This window comes from Trichosurus vulpecula, chromosome 5 (assembly GCF_011100635.1).
Source record: "Trichosurus vulpecula isolate mTriVul1 chromosome 5, mTriVul1.pri, whole genome shotgun sequence".
Taxonomy (NCBI): Eukaryota; Metazoa; Chordata; class Mammalia; order Diprotodontia; family Phalangeridae; genus Trichosurus; species Trichosurus vulpecula.
The window spans coordinates 14334957-14350042 of record NC_050577.1 but is presented as its reverse complement, the minus strand read 5'-3'; the positions used below and the strand labels follow the sequence as shown (position 1 = coordinate 14350042).

The 15086-nt window shown below is 42.3% G+C and overlaps 1 protein-coding gene across 1 annotated transcript in view; it reads right to left on the bottom strand.

Moving 5' to 3' along the window:
• DNAH11 (dynein axonemal heavy chain 11) overlaps nt 1-15086 on the bottom strand; it is a 311018-nt gene that overhangs the window by 120789 nt on the left and 175143 nt on the right. The window contains exons 45-52 of the mRNA XM_036759767.1: nt 13189-13362; nt 10682-10886; nt 10415-10580; nt 9163-9265; nt 8227-8469; nt 3412-3573; nt 3040-3236; nt 1152-1314 (exon numbers count right to left, since the gene is read on the bottom strand). Of these exons, the coding sequence (XP_036615662.1) occupies nt 1152-1314; nt 3040-3236; nt 3412-3573; nt 8227-8469; nt 9163-9265; nt 10415-10580; nt 10682-10886; nt 13189-13362 (1413 nt within the window). The remainder of the gene's footprint in view (nt 1-1151; nt 1315-3039; nt 3237-3411; nt 3574-8226; nt 8470-9162; nt 9266-10414; nt 10581-10681; nt 10887-13188; nt 13363-15086) is intronic.

The window sequence follows — 15086 nt, the reverse complement described above, 5'->3', positions numbered from 1 at the left end:
CTCTGGAAAGCAAAGGAACATCCCCACCTCAAACACACAACTATTTATGATATAAAGAAGTGATGAAGGTCCAGTGAGAACTGACACAGAGGTCCCTGAAAGCAATACTATCCTCAGTGCTGATCATGCATCCCATAGACAGACCCTCAGGCTCCATTTGCCAGAGACCATGCTTTCCTTTCTTTTCTAAAACTCCTTACGAAATGCACACCGCACTGGTGTTTATATTCCCAATAAAGTCACTGAAATACATGATAATTTCTGCTTAAGAGGAAATACAAATGGGAACTAGTGTGATTTTCTTGAATTTGCTTTTGGGTCTGGGCCAGCTCTATCTCTACTAGACCCCATTTTTGTAAAGTTAAAATAATAAAGGGCTTTCATGGCAGCAACGACGTAGGAAAAAATTGAAGTCAAGCAAATGGGACAAGGTTCACCTTGGTTGGAAGACAACAGAAAAAGCAGCCAAATGAAAACTATAATCACTTCTCTTCCAAGTAGCTTAATAATAGTAATAATGATGATGATAACAGCATTAATGATAAAACTAATACAATTATTAACAAGAATAATGATATTAATGCATTAATGCATACAGTCTGGACTTGTGATTACACTGCTCCAAGTGACTCCCAGACGTGGAAGTTCCCACTATCAGGGCAAGTCAGCACCTTCTCTGTACCATATAGTCTTAGAGAATTGCTTAGAGCACTGAGAGGTTAAATGACGGGTCCAGGATCACACGACCAGTTCATGTCAGAGATGGGACTCGAATCCAGGTCTTCCTGACTCTTTATTCACAGATGACAACAGCAAAGAACAATAAATAAAGCCCAGACAATGAGCAGTTATATTGCACTTTAAGGTTCTCAAAGGGCTTTACATTTGTAATCTCGGTTGAGCCCAGCAACTATCTTGTGAGTATGAGACTATAAGGTATTATTATCCCCATTCTGGAGGCAGGGAAACTGAGGCTCAGAAGTCAAGTCGCTTGACCATGATCACACAGTTATTTTAGGGGCTGAACCTCTGGATAAACCAGAGTCTTCCCAATTCTGATCTAACTTTGAGAGGAGCGAGCATGGACTTTGAGCTAAATCATCTTGGGTTTAGGGTCTTCTGACAGAACAGTCAGAGGGTTCTGTACTTACCTTGAGGTCTGGGAGCCCATAGTCTTTCCTCAGAGTGATCTGGAACACCTCAAAGGAGCAGATGTAAGCTGCGAGCCGAGACAAGCTCTGTTTGCCACTGCCTCCCACCCCAATCAGAAGAGAGTAACCTTGGGAGGTGTGCAAGATTCTGCTGATGCGGCACCTGGGGAGGGACAAAGGAGCTCAGCATGAGCCTCAGTCAATCAGTCAATCTGGAGTAATTTTTCAGCCACAGCAAATCTCAAAGACCATCCTATGACTGAGTCACAGAGGGGCTGCAATTTGTGTGAGTGGAGGGAGTATCCACACAGAGATATCGGACATCCTTGAAGTACTGATTATCTCACACAAGGTCCAGGTTTTAATGTGTCAAGGACCTGTGACTTAGCTGCTATAGGAATCTCAGGTGTGGGAACTCCCTCCACTCACATTGGTTGCAACATGTTTACATCTCAGAGAGTTGTCTGGGGCTCAGAGAGTGAAATGACTTGTCTAAGGTAAAATAGTTTGAAAGTGTCAGAGGTGGTATTTGAACCCAGACCTGATCTGCTGCAAGTCCAGCCCCATGCATTACATCATGCTATGGGGCCAACAGTAACACTAGCATTTACATAATGCTTTTGATGTATGTTATCTTGCTCGAGCCTAGCAATCCAGTAAAGTACATACTATTACTGTCCCTGTTTCACAGATGGAGAAACCGAGGCTAAGACAGATGCCATGACCTGACCAGGTCACACAACTGATAAATGTAGGAGGCAGGATTTGAACTTAGCTCTTTCTTTTTTTAAAAAAAAATTAAGATTTTTTTTATTTTTAGTTTACAACACTCAGTTCCACATGATTTTGAGTTCCAGATTTTCTTCCCCCCCTCCAAGATGGCATGGAATCCGATATATCTTCTTTTATATCTTATTCTTATATATGTGTGTATATATAATATATATACAGGTGTGTATATATATATATATTATATATATGTATATATATAAAACTTCGCATTAAACTTATTTACACAATAGTCAAGCTGTAAAGAAGAATTATGACCAACAGAAGGACTCTTTCTAACCCCAAGTCCAACACTCTGTCCACTCTGTCACCTAGCTCCTGTAGAGAGTTCAGGTCACTTAACATGAACTCAAAGCTAGAAGTTTGCTAGGAATTATCTTGATTCAATTAATTAGCCAGTTTACCAAGAAACCTACTCCAAAACAAATAACAAAAATGGGACTGATTTCTGTTTCTAATCATAGGCCTTCAGCTAAGTGAGGGACTCTAGGAGATGGCTAATTAGGAAAACGTTTTGGGTTTTATGTCAACAACTACTTGAGATGTGATAGTCTAGGGGATTTGATGTGACTAAGTCTTCCTGAAGTGTTATCCCTTGGAAAAATAAAGAGAATCATGGAATCACAGGACCTCAGAGCAAGAAAGGACTTCAGTGACTATCTGGTCAAACCCATTCTTGAAGAAGAATACCTTTGACCACACACCCGGCAATTGGCACTCAACCTCTGTGAGAAGACCTCCGATCATGAGGAAGCTACCACCTCCTGAGGCAGCCCATCCACCTTTGGATAGCTGCAACCCTACTGATCAAGTAGCCCCAATTACTAGGAAGTTTTTCCTGACATCACGTAGAAATTTGTCCCTTACAAGTTCATCCATTACTCCTGATTCTACCCTTTGTGGTTAAACAGAATAAAATCTACACCTTTGCCAAAAACAGCCCTTTGAATACTTAAAGATAGCTCCTGTGTCCCCTTATGTTTTCTCTTCTGAAGGCTAAACACCCTCTGGTCCTTCAGCTAGTGCTACTATGACATGGACAATTTCTACTTAAGTGTCTTCTCATTTTAATGGAAGTTGCCATCTTGTATCAACTTACACATGTTGCATGGCATCTTCAAAGAAGACCAGTGGCATGGCCGCATTCAGCTCATTGTAGGTGTCTAGGGTCTCTGTCAGCACTGCCTTCAGTGTTTCCCAATCCTTCACTGGCATGTAACATGGGTCTCCAACACCATTGGCAAAGTGGCAATAGATGAGGGGTTGCTGGAGCAGAATGGATTCTTCTGTGCCCTGCTGGATGGAGAGAGAGAAGGAGTGACATCAGATACCCAGGGCCAATGAAAGGAAAGGGCTGCAGACCTCCCCATTGGCCAAGCACAGACTCAGACGGACAGCTCCCTCCCAGCCTCAACTGTTCTACTGCACCAATACTGCTGGTATTGGGAGGGCCCAATATTGATACAGTTACCTCAAAATATCTGCGAGCAGTTTCTGTCAGTTTCTTCTGAAATAAATCACAGTCTTTTTTGTCTATAAGCTTATCTCCATAAACTCGGGATGATTCGTGAAGCCAAAGGCGCATGAGATCCAGGGGTGCCTTTAAGCCCTCAGGAGTGGCAAATAATATTCCCTGCAAGAAAAAAAGGTGGAAAAACAAGGCTTTTTTAGTCATTAACAGTTTCTTTTATTTAGAAAGTTTAGAGGAAAATTAAAAGAAATGTATAGAATTTTACATACTTTAATGCTACATTCATGTATATGTACATGTATACATATATAGTCATTAAATACTTCCCAATTACATGTAAAAATTTTTAACACTTATTAAAAAATTGGTTCCAAATTCTCTACTTTCTGCTCCTCCCACGACCCTTGGAAAGGCAAGCAATATAATACTGAGTATAATGTGAAGTCATGCAAATATATTTCTATATTAGCCGTGTTGCAAAACACACACACACACACATGAAAAAAAATAAAGTAAAAAAATCCTGCTTTAATCTGCATTCAGAATCCATCAGTTTTCTCTCTCTGGCAGTAGACAGCACTTTGTATCATGGGTCCTTTGGAATTACCTTGGATCACTGTCTTGATCAGATTGACTAAATCTTTAATAGTTGGTCATCAAACATTATTGCTGTTACTGGGTACTGCCTACTTCACTTTGTATCAGTTCATGTAAGACTTCACGGGTTTTTCTGAAACCAGGCTACTCATCATTTCTCATAGCACGATAGTATTCCATCACAATCATATACCACAACTTACTTAGTCATTCTCGAACTGCTGAATATCCTCTTAAAGTCCAATTCTTTGCCACCATGAAAAGAGCTGCTAAAGATATTTTTGCACATGTACATCCTTAACCCTTTCTTTGTTCCCTTTGGGATACGGACCTAGGATTGAGTCAAAGAGTATGTACAATTTTGTAGCCCTTTAGGCAAAGTTCCAATTTTTTCTCCAGAAGTTGGACTAGTTCACAACTCTACCAACAGTGCATTAGTGTCTCACTTTTTCCACATCCCTACCAGCATTTGTGATTTTCTTCTTCTATCACATCAACTAATCTGATAGGTGTGAGATGGTATCTCGGGATTGTTTTAATGCATACTTCTCTAATCAATAGTGACTTAGAGCATTTTTTCATGTGACTATTTATAACTTTGATTTCTTCTTCTAAAAACTGCCTGTTTATATTTTTTGACCACTTATCTATCGAGGAATTTTTATATTTTTGTATTATTTTGTATTTTATTTTACAAATTTGGCTTATTTCCCTGTATATTTGAGAAATGAAGCCTTTATCAGAGAAACTTGCTGTAATCCCTCCCTTCCCCACCCCCCCAGGTTCATTTTCTTCTAATTTTGCTGCATTAGTTTTGTTTGTGCGAAAATTTTTTAATGTCACCTAACCAAAATTCTCAATTTCACTTCCTGTGATCCTCAGTGTGTCTTGGTTGGTCATAAATTCTTCCATTATCCACAGATCTGACAGATACATTTTTCCATGCTCCCCTAATTTTCTTATGATATCACTCTTTATGTCTAAGTTATTTATCTATTTTGACCTTATTGGGTGGGAGATGTTGGTCTATGCCTAGTTTCTGCCAAACTGCTTTTCAGTTTTCGTCAAATGGTGAGTTCTTATCCCCAAAGCTCAGATCTCTGGGTTTATCAGACACTAGGCTACTATGGCCATTTACTATTGTATATTGTGTACCTAATTTGATTCCAGTGATCCACCATTCTACTTCCTCCTTATCAGTACCACACTGGTTTGATGATTACTACCTTGTAATGCAATCTAAGATCTGGCACTAAAGCACCTTCCTTTTTTTTATTGATTCCCTCAGTATTCTTTATCTTTTTATTCTTCCTGATAAAGCTTTTCATTCTTTCTTTCTGTCTAGCTCTATAAAGCAATTCTTTGGTCTTCTGATTAATATGGAACTGAGTAAGTAAATTAACTTAAGTAGAATTATCATGTTTACTATATTGGCTCGGCCTACTCATGAGCAATTAATATTTCTCCAATTGTTTAGATCTGCCTTTACTTGTGTGAAAAGTATTTTATAATTGTGTTCATATAATCTGGGTTGTCTTGGCACGTAGACTCCCAGGTATTTTATATCATCTGCAGTTATTTTAAATGGAATTTCTCTATCTCTTGCTGCTGAGTTTCACTGGTAGTACAAAGAAATGTGAATGATTTGTGTGGGTTTATTTTCTATCCTACAACTTTGCTAAAGTTGTTAATTGGTTCACCTAGTTTCTTAATTGACTCTCTAGTGTTTTCTAAGTATACCATCCTACCATCTGCAAAGACTGATAGTTTTGTTTCCTTATTGCCTATTTCTATTCTTTTTTGCCTATTTCTATTCTTTCGGTTTAATCTGGTTGGGCCCCACTTGGGAGCTTTGCTGGGGGCCAAGCAGCCAGACAGTCATGATTTTGACACTTCTGCTGTAATCAATCCCTTTCAGTGGCCAGTATCCACATACTTGCCTGCCAGGGTTCCACTCTGGGTCTTCCCATTCCCTAAATCACAAGACGATGAGTTCTGCAGCCAGAGGATCTCCTGAACAGTGTCTACATGTGACCTGCCCAAAGGTTAGTGCCTTTTCCTTCCTCCCAAATTGCTTTGTATTTATTCCCTTTATATTTATTCGTTATATATTTAAGCATCTACTCGAGTCTCTCCTGTTAAGATGGTAGGCTCCTGGAAAGTAACAATTGCTTCATTCTTTTTATTTAGATCCCTGGCGACTAGCACCGTGCCTGGTATGTAATACGTGCTTAATAAATGCTTGATGATTCGTTGATTGCTCTACTAAGTCGGTGAGAGATCGGAACCTAGTGTCAACAGAAAGAATATCTACACCAAAAAAATCATGGTTGCTGGGAATTTGGAAGTATGAACACAACATGTCCATTTCATGGGAAGGCAAACTAAGGCAGTAATTGTCTCCCAGACTTCGACGGTCATTCAGGAATCAACGCAGAAACTAAACATAGCATCTAACCCCCAATATTTGTGGTGTTTTAGACTCCCAAATAATTCATTTTAAATCTTAATGAAACTTAAATGCTAAGTCATCTGTCCTTTTTTTTCAGCTCCGTGACTGCTGTTTTCTCTTTCTGGTATCTCCTTATTAAAATTTAGACATGGTAAATATCTTTTGATGAAGTAAGAACATAAAATGCCATCAAACCAAACTGTTTGAGCAAGTATCAGAAGCAACAATTCTTCTTTGAGTTATACATACAGTAGGCACTTAATATTTGTTGACTTCACTTCCATAATGACAGGGGCTTGTTTCCACCACACACAAAGGAAGTGTACTGTTCTGCAAATCCCTGACAGTCAGAGGGTCCCAGCTCTGTTGGGCGATCTGAAGTAGTCACTGGATGTGTGCAGCCTCAGCGTCCCGATCTATAAAATGGGAAGAGTAAGATCTTCCCCATCTACTTTCTGGCTACACCCCTGGCTGCAACGATCATTCGAGGGGCTGCGATGCCGCTGGGTGAGGGCGCCCTCTGCTGATGCTGTGGGAGGCAAACTCTTTGACCAATAATTTGTGTATTCCTTGAGGGAAGGGACTTTGCTTCATTCTTTGCGACAACAAGAACAGCCACAATGCCAACGGCAGCTGACATTCACGCAGCACTGTAAAGTTTGCGGAATGGGTTACACACACATGACCTCACTGATCTCTTACAACAGTCCCCTGTTGGGCACTATGGGTACTGCCAAGACACCTGGGCGGCACATTGGGTAGAGCGCTGGGACCAGAGTCAGCAAGACCTTAGTCCAGTCCCTTCCTGTGCACCTCTAGATCTTGGTCTCCTCTCTTGTCAAAGAGGGCTCGTAGCAGCACCTGCCTCACAGAATTACTGAGAGGATCAATGAGATCACACACATAAAACACTTTTCCAACCCTAAAGCGCTATGTGACTGCTGGCTATCAGCGTTATTACAATTTTACAGATGAGGAAACTGAGGCTGGCCAGTTTAGGGGTTTATCCTTGGTCATACAGCTAATAAAATGTCTGAGGTGGCATTAGAATCTTAAGTCCCACACCCTATCCACCCCCAACAACTGGCCCGGTGCTCTGAACATCGGAGGCACTTAAGATGCTCATTGAATTGAAAGCAGGGGGTAACTCCTTAGCCATTGAGACAGCTGGAGCCTGAAGTCAGGAAGATCTGAGTCAAATCCGGCTTTGGACACGGACTAGCTGTGTGACCTTGGGCTAGTCATGTGACCTCCATCGGTCTCAGTTTCATCATCTGTAAAAGGGGGATAAAAATAGCACCTACTTCCCAGGATGGTCGTGAGGATCAGATGTGATAATAATTGTAAAGCCTAGTACAGTCACTGGCACATAGTAGGTGCTTTATAAATGTTAGTTATGATTGGCAGGTGGTGTCTGCGAGTTATGGATAAAAACAAGATCATATTCCAGTGTGTGGAATTCTGGAAAGCTGATTCTCCCACTGTAGGGCCAAGACAACAGACAAACCATCAGAGGACTGGCCCTGAAGCCTTACTAACTCGCAGGACCCCCGAGGCTCTGCTGCCCCTGCCTTTGAGAGCCTGGGACCCTTCCAAGCCCCAGTGAGGAAGCAGGGTAAGATTTCAGGGGCAGCCTGGTGGGGGGAAGATTAGTGAAAAAAGAAAGAAAGTTATAAAGGCTTTAAAAATTGTGCTAAACTATCCCAATGTTGTTGGTCGGGTGTTGCTATTCTTCTCATGCTCCCCACCCCCATCATTCCAGGTACCTGGAAGACGTTGGAGAGGTCTCTCAGATTGAAGATATAGTGGAATTTCATAGCAGTAGGGAGAAAATTGAGACTCATCGTCTGATGCAGGCCAATGGCTGCCTGGACCAGAGCTGGGCTGCCACGGAGGAGGAAGGGAGCGCTGAAGGCTTGCTGCTGGAAATGCAGACTGAGCATCTGGCTGTAAATGGTGGTAAGCGAGTCCACAGATGGAAAGTTGTAAGCAAACACTGAAAAGTGTCTCTGGAAGGCAAGACAAAGCCAAGATTTACTCAACAAAAAGACAAACATGGCAGAGGGAAGACCTGTGGGCCTGGCCTAAAACCATGATGTCTGCTCTCTGTAATATCATATCAACAATTGTCGATGATGAAGATAATGATGGGCAATATGGCGTGGCAGACATGCCATACTGGTACAGTTGAGAGGGCCTGGGTTCAAGTCTCACCTACTGGACAGACTGTGAGACCTCGAGACCTCACCAGGCCCTAATTCAGCAGCAAGGACAGTAGAGATCTGCACTGGTAAAGGAAGTTCCCTCACCTGGGAGCTCCCTAAATAAATGGACTGAAAGTGCTTTATCCATATGAAGCACATATATCCATATGACCAAAACAACATTTATGATGTCTATAACTTTAAGTGTGAGCAAGTAAGAGTTTGAGCTTTGCATCAATGCTGGGAGGTATATACAATATGCCCACTTTACAGTGGAGAAAACTAAGGCTTAGAGATGCCAAGAGATTTCCTTGGGCTCACGCAGCTCACAAGAGGCATAACTGAGAGGATCTGAATCTTTTGGAGCATCTGCAACAGAAAAAAGACAAGCAAAAAGTCGCCCCCCGAAGCCTGTAAGGGCAGAAGCAAGTTGGCTGGCTACAGCCCTCAGATGACCCTGGGGTTTGGATAGCAGAGTGGGAAGATCTTTGGCCATACCTGGAGTCGAGGATTGATGGTGAAGCTGCCAACCAGCGGGTTCATGCAGGCCACATACTGGCAGTTGTGGATTTCTTTTATCGCCACCTTCTGCCTGTCATACCTATGGGCAGAAATAGAATCTCACATCCATCACGTGGGAAAGATAAACTTCAAAGCACGTGGCCCCACAGGTTGCGCCAGGTCGTTGGTATGGCCAGGCATCTATGTGGGTCTGTTCTGGGATAGAACTTTCTCCACCCCCACCCCTGAAATCCAAGGGCCACCATAGAACCAGCTCAAGTTGGCTGCCTGGGGACAGTGACACCGAGCTCCTCTGCTGGATCTGGAATCACCAATGTCTCAGCATCTGCTGAGCGCGGAGGTGGAAGGCTGGTTCTTCCAGCCCCGAGGTCTAGAGGATGGTGATAGAAATTGGCAGGATCCATTCCAGAGAACCATCTCAATGCTGTTCTGTTGTACCCAGCCAGGGCAAAGGCTCACAGTCCCCGAGGGGAGCCACCGTCCCTCCGTTTTAAAAGGCTTGGTAGGATTTCAGTCCAACGCTGCCGGGAAGCAGGGGGACGATGGCTGGGCTCTCTCTAACTTGCGATTTTATAGCTCCCTCGTGAAGATGGCTCCATAGGTGGCACTACTGCTACATCATAATAATAATTAATAATAATAATAAAAGGCTCACAAAGCACTTTATGAATCTTAGCTCACTTGATCCTGATAATAACCCTCGGAGGCAGGTGATATCATCCCCATTTTACAGAGGAGGAAAATGATGTCAAGAGATGTTAAGTGATTCGCCCAGAGCTCCACAGCGAGTAAATGTTTGAGACTAGATTTGAACTCAGCTCTTCCTGACTCCAGGTCCCATATTCTATCCACTGTACCAAGTAAATCCTTTTATAGTGAGGACAATTTCTTTTGGGGTGGGGGGTAGGGGGAGAGTCCAGACTATATGGAGAACTTCTAGCGCACAAATTCCTTCCAACGATACAGATAGAAAACTCCTTTATGGCTTAGTATTAGAGCATTGCCTGAGGCACACATGTTAAGTGATTTACTTGTCTGGAGCCATACAGCCAGGATGTGCCAGGCAAGAAGGTTTCCAATATAAAACAAATGGAGATTTTAGGTCAGTTTTTGTAGTTTCATGAGAGATCGCGAGAAATTCTTTGGCAAGATCAGAGGGGTTACCAAGAGATTGTTGCTGGTCAATATTGGCTTGGGGCAGAGAACAAAATCGCAGAGATGTGCTCACCAGTGTCCATAATCAATGTGCTGTCGGATGAGCGTGTGAGGCTGGACTGTGCCGTACACATCGACTGCGGGCATGTTCATATCGTCAATGAAAAAAATCAGCTTCTTGTTCCCTACTGGACCATACGTACGCCCTGCTTTTTTCTCTAGTGGCTTCTCCAGAATCCCTGAAACAAGGACACCATTATTGGTCCCCATCACGCACACACTCACTCAATCATCGATCAATGAGCATTTATTAAGTGCATCCCCTGGGCCAGGCACTTACTTTGCAGAACGGCCGATGTCGTATAGTAGTTGAAAGGAACCTTGGACACCATGTAATCTTCAGAAAGGCCAGCAAGCGTGTCATTCACAAAGATGGTTTTCCCCACTCCCGCACTGCCGACAAGCATTAATGGCTTCCCTTTTGCCAGCAGCAAATCAGCAAAATATCTGAGACGTGTTGTCTCCTGGGTGTGGACGAGGACTGTCTAGAAAAAGATAGAAGAGAGAGAGAGAGATGGCAATGGGAGGAGAGACAGCACATTCTTTGGCTGGAGGGATCATTTCATCAAACCCACTCATCTTACAAGTGAGAAGATTAGGGGAGAGGCAGGCAGTGACTTCCGTCTATTCTGAAATTCTGCAAGATTTTTAGTTTAAATACAAGAAAAATCTAACACTGGCAACACACGGAAGGTAGCAGAGATTGGGCATAACGGTACAAGCCATCCAGGTGCCCTGCTCAAGGTCAACAAGTAACAATCTGGGATGAAATGCAGGGTGATGTGAATCACGCTTAACCTAGAGTAAGGAAGACCAGGGCTGCAGACCTGGCTCAGACTCTCACTAGTGTATGACTTCCAGCAAGGCCTCTCTACCCAGAGCCTCAGTGTCCTCGTCTTCAAAATGGTAACAACAAAGCCCTTGAAAAGTTACATTAAGGAAAGTATGCTGCCAACCTGAGAATCCTATCGAAACAGGTTAGAATTTTTCAGTTTGGGTACAGGTGCAACTATCACGTGTACCATGGTTAAAGCACTAAAGATTTAGAGCTGAGAGTTTAGAAAGCAGCTAGTCAAACCCTGTATTTGGTTTTTTAAATTTTTTTAATGTTTTAACATGTTTTTATTTCATTAAATATTTACCAATTACATGTTAAAAAATTTTAACAATCATTTTAAAAATTTTTGAGTTCTAAATTTTCTCCCTCCAGTCCATCCTCCTCCTTGAGAAGGCAAGCAATTAGATATTAATTATACATGTGTAGTCATGTGAAACACGTTTCCTTATTAGCCATGTTGCAAAAGATAACACAGATGAAAGAAACCAAGAAGAAAAATTAAGAAACTAAAAAAAAGTTATGCTTGAATCTACATTCACAGTTAATTAGTTCTCTCCCTGGAATGGGATAGTATTTTTCACTGTGGGTTCTTTGGAATTTTCTTGGATCATTGTCTCGATCAGAACAGCTAAGTCTTTCACAGTCGATACTTGTACAATATTGCTGTTACTGTGACAATGTTCTTCCAGTTCTGTTCACTTCACTTTTCATGTTTTTCTGTGAGGTTTGGATTCAGTCAAAGGGACACACTTGAGGGCCTAGAGGGCCATACATGGCCTTGAGACTGCAGGTTCCCCACCCTGTTGAATCTATCTGAAGACCTCCAGGGATTCCTCTCTTACCTCCCAAGGTATTCCATGCCGCTGTTGGACAGCTCCAAATGTTAAGACAGACATCATGGTTTAAAATCATCAGATCATGCAAATGATATACTTTTTTTTTTTAATTTGGGGAGGCAGGGAAGGAAAAAGGTCTGGGAAGGATGGTTATATATACACCAATGACAGAAATTTTAAATTTTGGGGTCTTCAGAAAGTAGCAGCATCAGTCCTAGAAAAGCTCAAGATACTTAGAAGAAAACAGACAAAAAAATGTCATCACAGAATTAAGCTCTAAGGAGAAGATGTGCTCAAACACAAAAGGACCTCATAATGAGAGGCCCTGCCTTCAGCAGCGATCCTTCACACTCAGGAAAACTGCCCTTGCTGTGGACGTTAGAACAAGTTGAATGTTTCTTGTATATTGAAAATCCCTCGCCACCTCAGAAAAAAAAATTCTACCTCTAGGGTCCTCTAATGAGAAGAGGCCTGAGACTCCAAACAGTCTAACCCGGACCTTAAGCATTAAGATCCTTAGGGCATCCTTACCAGGAGAGCTCATAAAATTCTTGAAGCACTTCTGTGACAGAGAACTCACCACCACTTAAGAAACCCCATACAAGTCCCATAAGTGGTAATTGTTAAAGAAGTTTCTCTTACATAGTATTTAAATATTCAGTTCTCTGTAACTTCTCCCCATTCTTCCAAGTTCTGCCTTTGGGGCCAAGTGTTCATATGACACTTTCAAAAACCTGAAGAGCCTTATGGTACCTCCTGGATCCCTTGACACCCTTTATTCACTTGTAAAGGCTGAACACTCTCACTTCCCTCAATGGATCATCAAATTGCATGAATTCAAAGTCCTTCATTATTCTATTTACCATCCTTGGGACATGTTCTAGCTCTCTATATCTTTACTGAAACCTGGTATCTAGAACTGAAAACAATACTCCATTTGTGGTCCAAGTAACACAGTCTATAAGAGGGACAATCATCTCTCTCTTCTGCATGCCATAATTGGTCAATGTATCATAAGTTTGCACTCACCTTCTAGAACTCCAATTACAATAGAAATGATGACTCTAAATACAAAAATATGCCTTTGAAAGTTGGCACATTTCATGTACCTACCTGTAAAGGTGTATCTGGATTCATAGTCAATTTGGGAACCTTATCAGCCCAAGGCAAAAACTTCCTGGTCTTGGGGTCAAGATAATAATCGAAAATTGTCCCCTGGGATGGAAACTTGACTGCTTTCATCTGCTTGAGCCACCAGTGACTAAATTCAGTTGGATAATCTGAAAGCTAAGAAGAATGAACACCAAGGGTCACTAGGTTGGCTAATGCGACATTATAGTAGCCTCACATGAATGAATGAAGTAGGCTTCAACTTCTCGGGACCTCTAAATCCTATTTGACACCCAAAGTTTTTGTTGTGTTAACCCACAATCACCAGTGAAACCTCTAGCACCAATCCCATCAATTCTCTGTATGTGTAGATTTAGGGAGGGAAACAAGTCATGAAACGACCATATATGGGCAAGAGAGAGCTTGGAATGTAGCCAAGGTAACTTCTCTCAAGGAAGTATTTCCCTGACTCAGAATCACAGAATCTCAAAGTTGGAGGGGTACCAGAGGCTATTTAGTCCAAATCAGAAATACCCATGAATGCTCTCTACAACATTCCAAATAAGTCATCATCTCGCATTTGCTTGAAGGCCTGGGGTCTGAACACAACCCCTCCTGGAAGAGGAGAAGAGAGAATTCTCAGGGCCATCACAGTTGTGTGATGGGGAGCTAGAGCTGGGGAACTCTGCTGCACAGTTGCCAGTGGCTATGAGGCATTTTCCCCTAGCCTGGAAATCAAGGCAGGTTGAGGCTGACAATGCCCTGTGGCCGCCTCTGACCACAGTATCATCATAACAGCTGGTGTTTGTAACGTTTTCATGTGAACCATACAGCAACCCTGTGAGGAAGGCGCTATAGGTATAGGTACCATTTTACAGGTAAGGAAAATGAGGCTCTGAGTGGGGAGGTGGCTGGCCTATATTCATGTAGCTAGTAAGTGTCAGAGGTGGAGTTCAGATCAACTCAGATCTCTTGTGACTCCTAGTCTCCGTTGCCTCCTGCCAAATAAAGAAAAAAAGGAAAGGAGTGGGGAAAGGGAGAGAGAGAAGAAGGGAGAGAAGGAGAAAGAGAGAAAAGGAGAAAGCAAAGAAGAAAGAAAAAAGAAAAATAAAGAAAAGGAAGAGAAAAAGAAAAAGAAAGAAAGAAGGAAGGAGGGAGGAAGGAAGAGAAAGGAAGGAAGAAGGAAGGAAGGAAGAGGAAAGAAAGGAGGACAAAAAGAAAGACTCTTATCTTTCCAAGTTGTATATTTTCTGTGGTCTTGTATTCTCACTTCCCCCACCCCCAATCATCTTCTCTCCTTTTCATCAGGCTCCTTACAATCGCCTTCTCCGCTTCTGGATTAGATTACAAACATGACCATCATGTTGATCCATAGGAGGAGTAAAAAGAAAGCACGCTGGATTTGGAGTCAGAGAATCTGGGTTCAAAACCTGGCTCTGCCACCTGGCATGTTACTTTGGGCAAGCAATTCACCACTCTGTGACTCAGTTACCTTATCTATAAAACAAAACGAGTTGGACTAGATGCCCTGTAAATTTTTCTCGCTAAATATGTGATCCTATCAATCAATGAATGGAAAACTCAATTCAAATCAACAAGAGTTTATAAAGTGCCTACTGTGTGCCAGGCACTGAGGATTCACAGACAAAGGTCTAACAGCCCCTGCCTTCAAGCAGCTTCACGGAGAAGAGCAAATTCTGGTCAGTGACTGTTTGCTATTAGTTCCCAACCTGCCACGGCTGAAGAGTCTGGACATAGAGGCCTTGGTCAGCAATGAACAACTCTGAGGCCTATATGAATCCTGCTATGAAAGGGTGGTCTTGAGTTGGCCACCTCCACTCAAGCTGCTTTGGAAAATGTTTTACTCAGAGGAAGTTGGCCCCTCATCCCTGTTTCAGGCA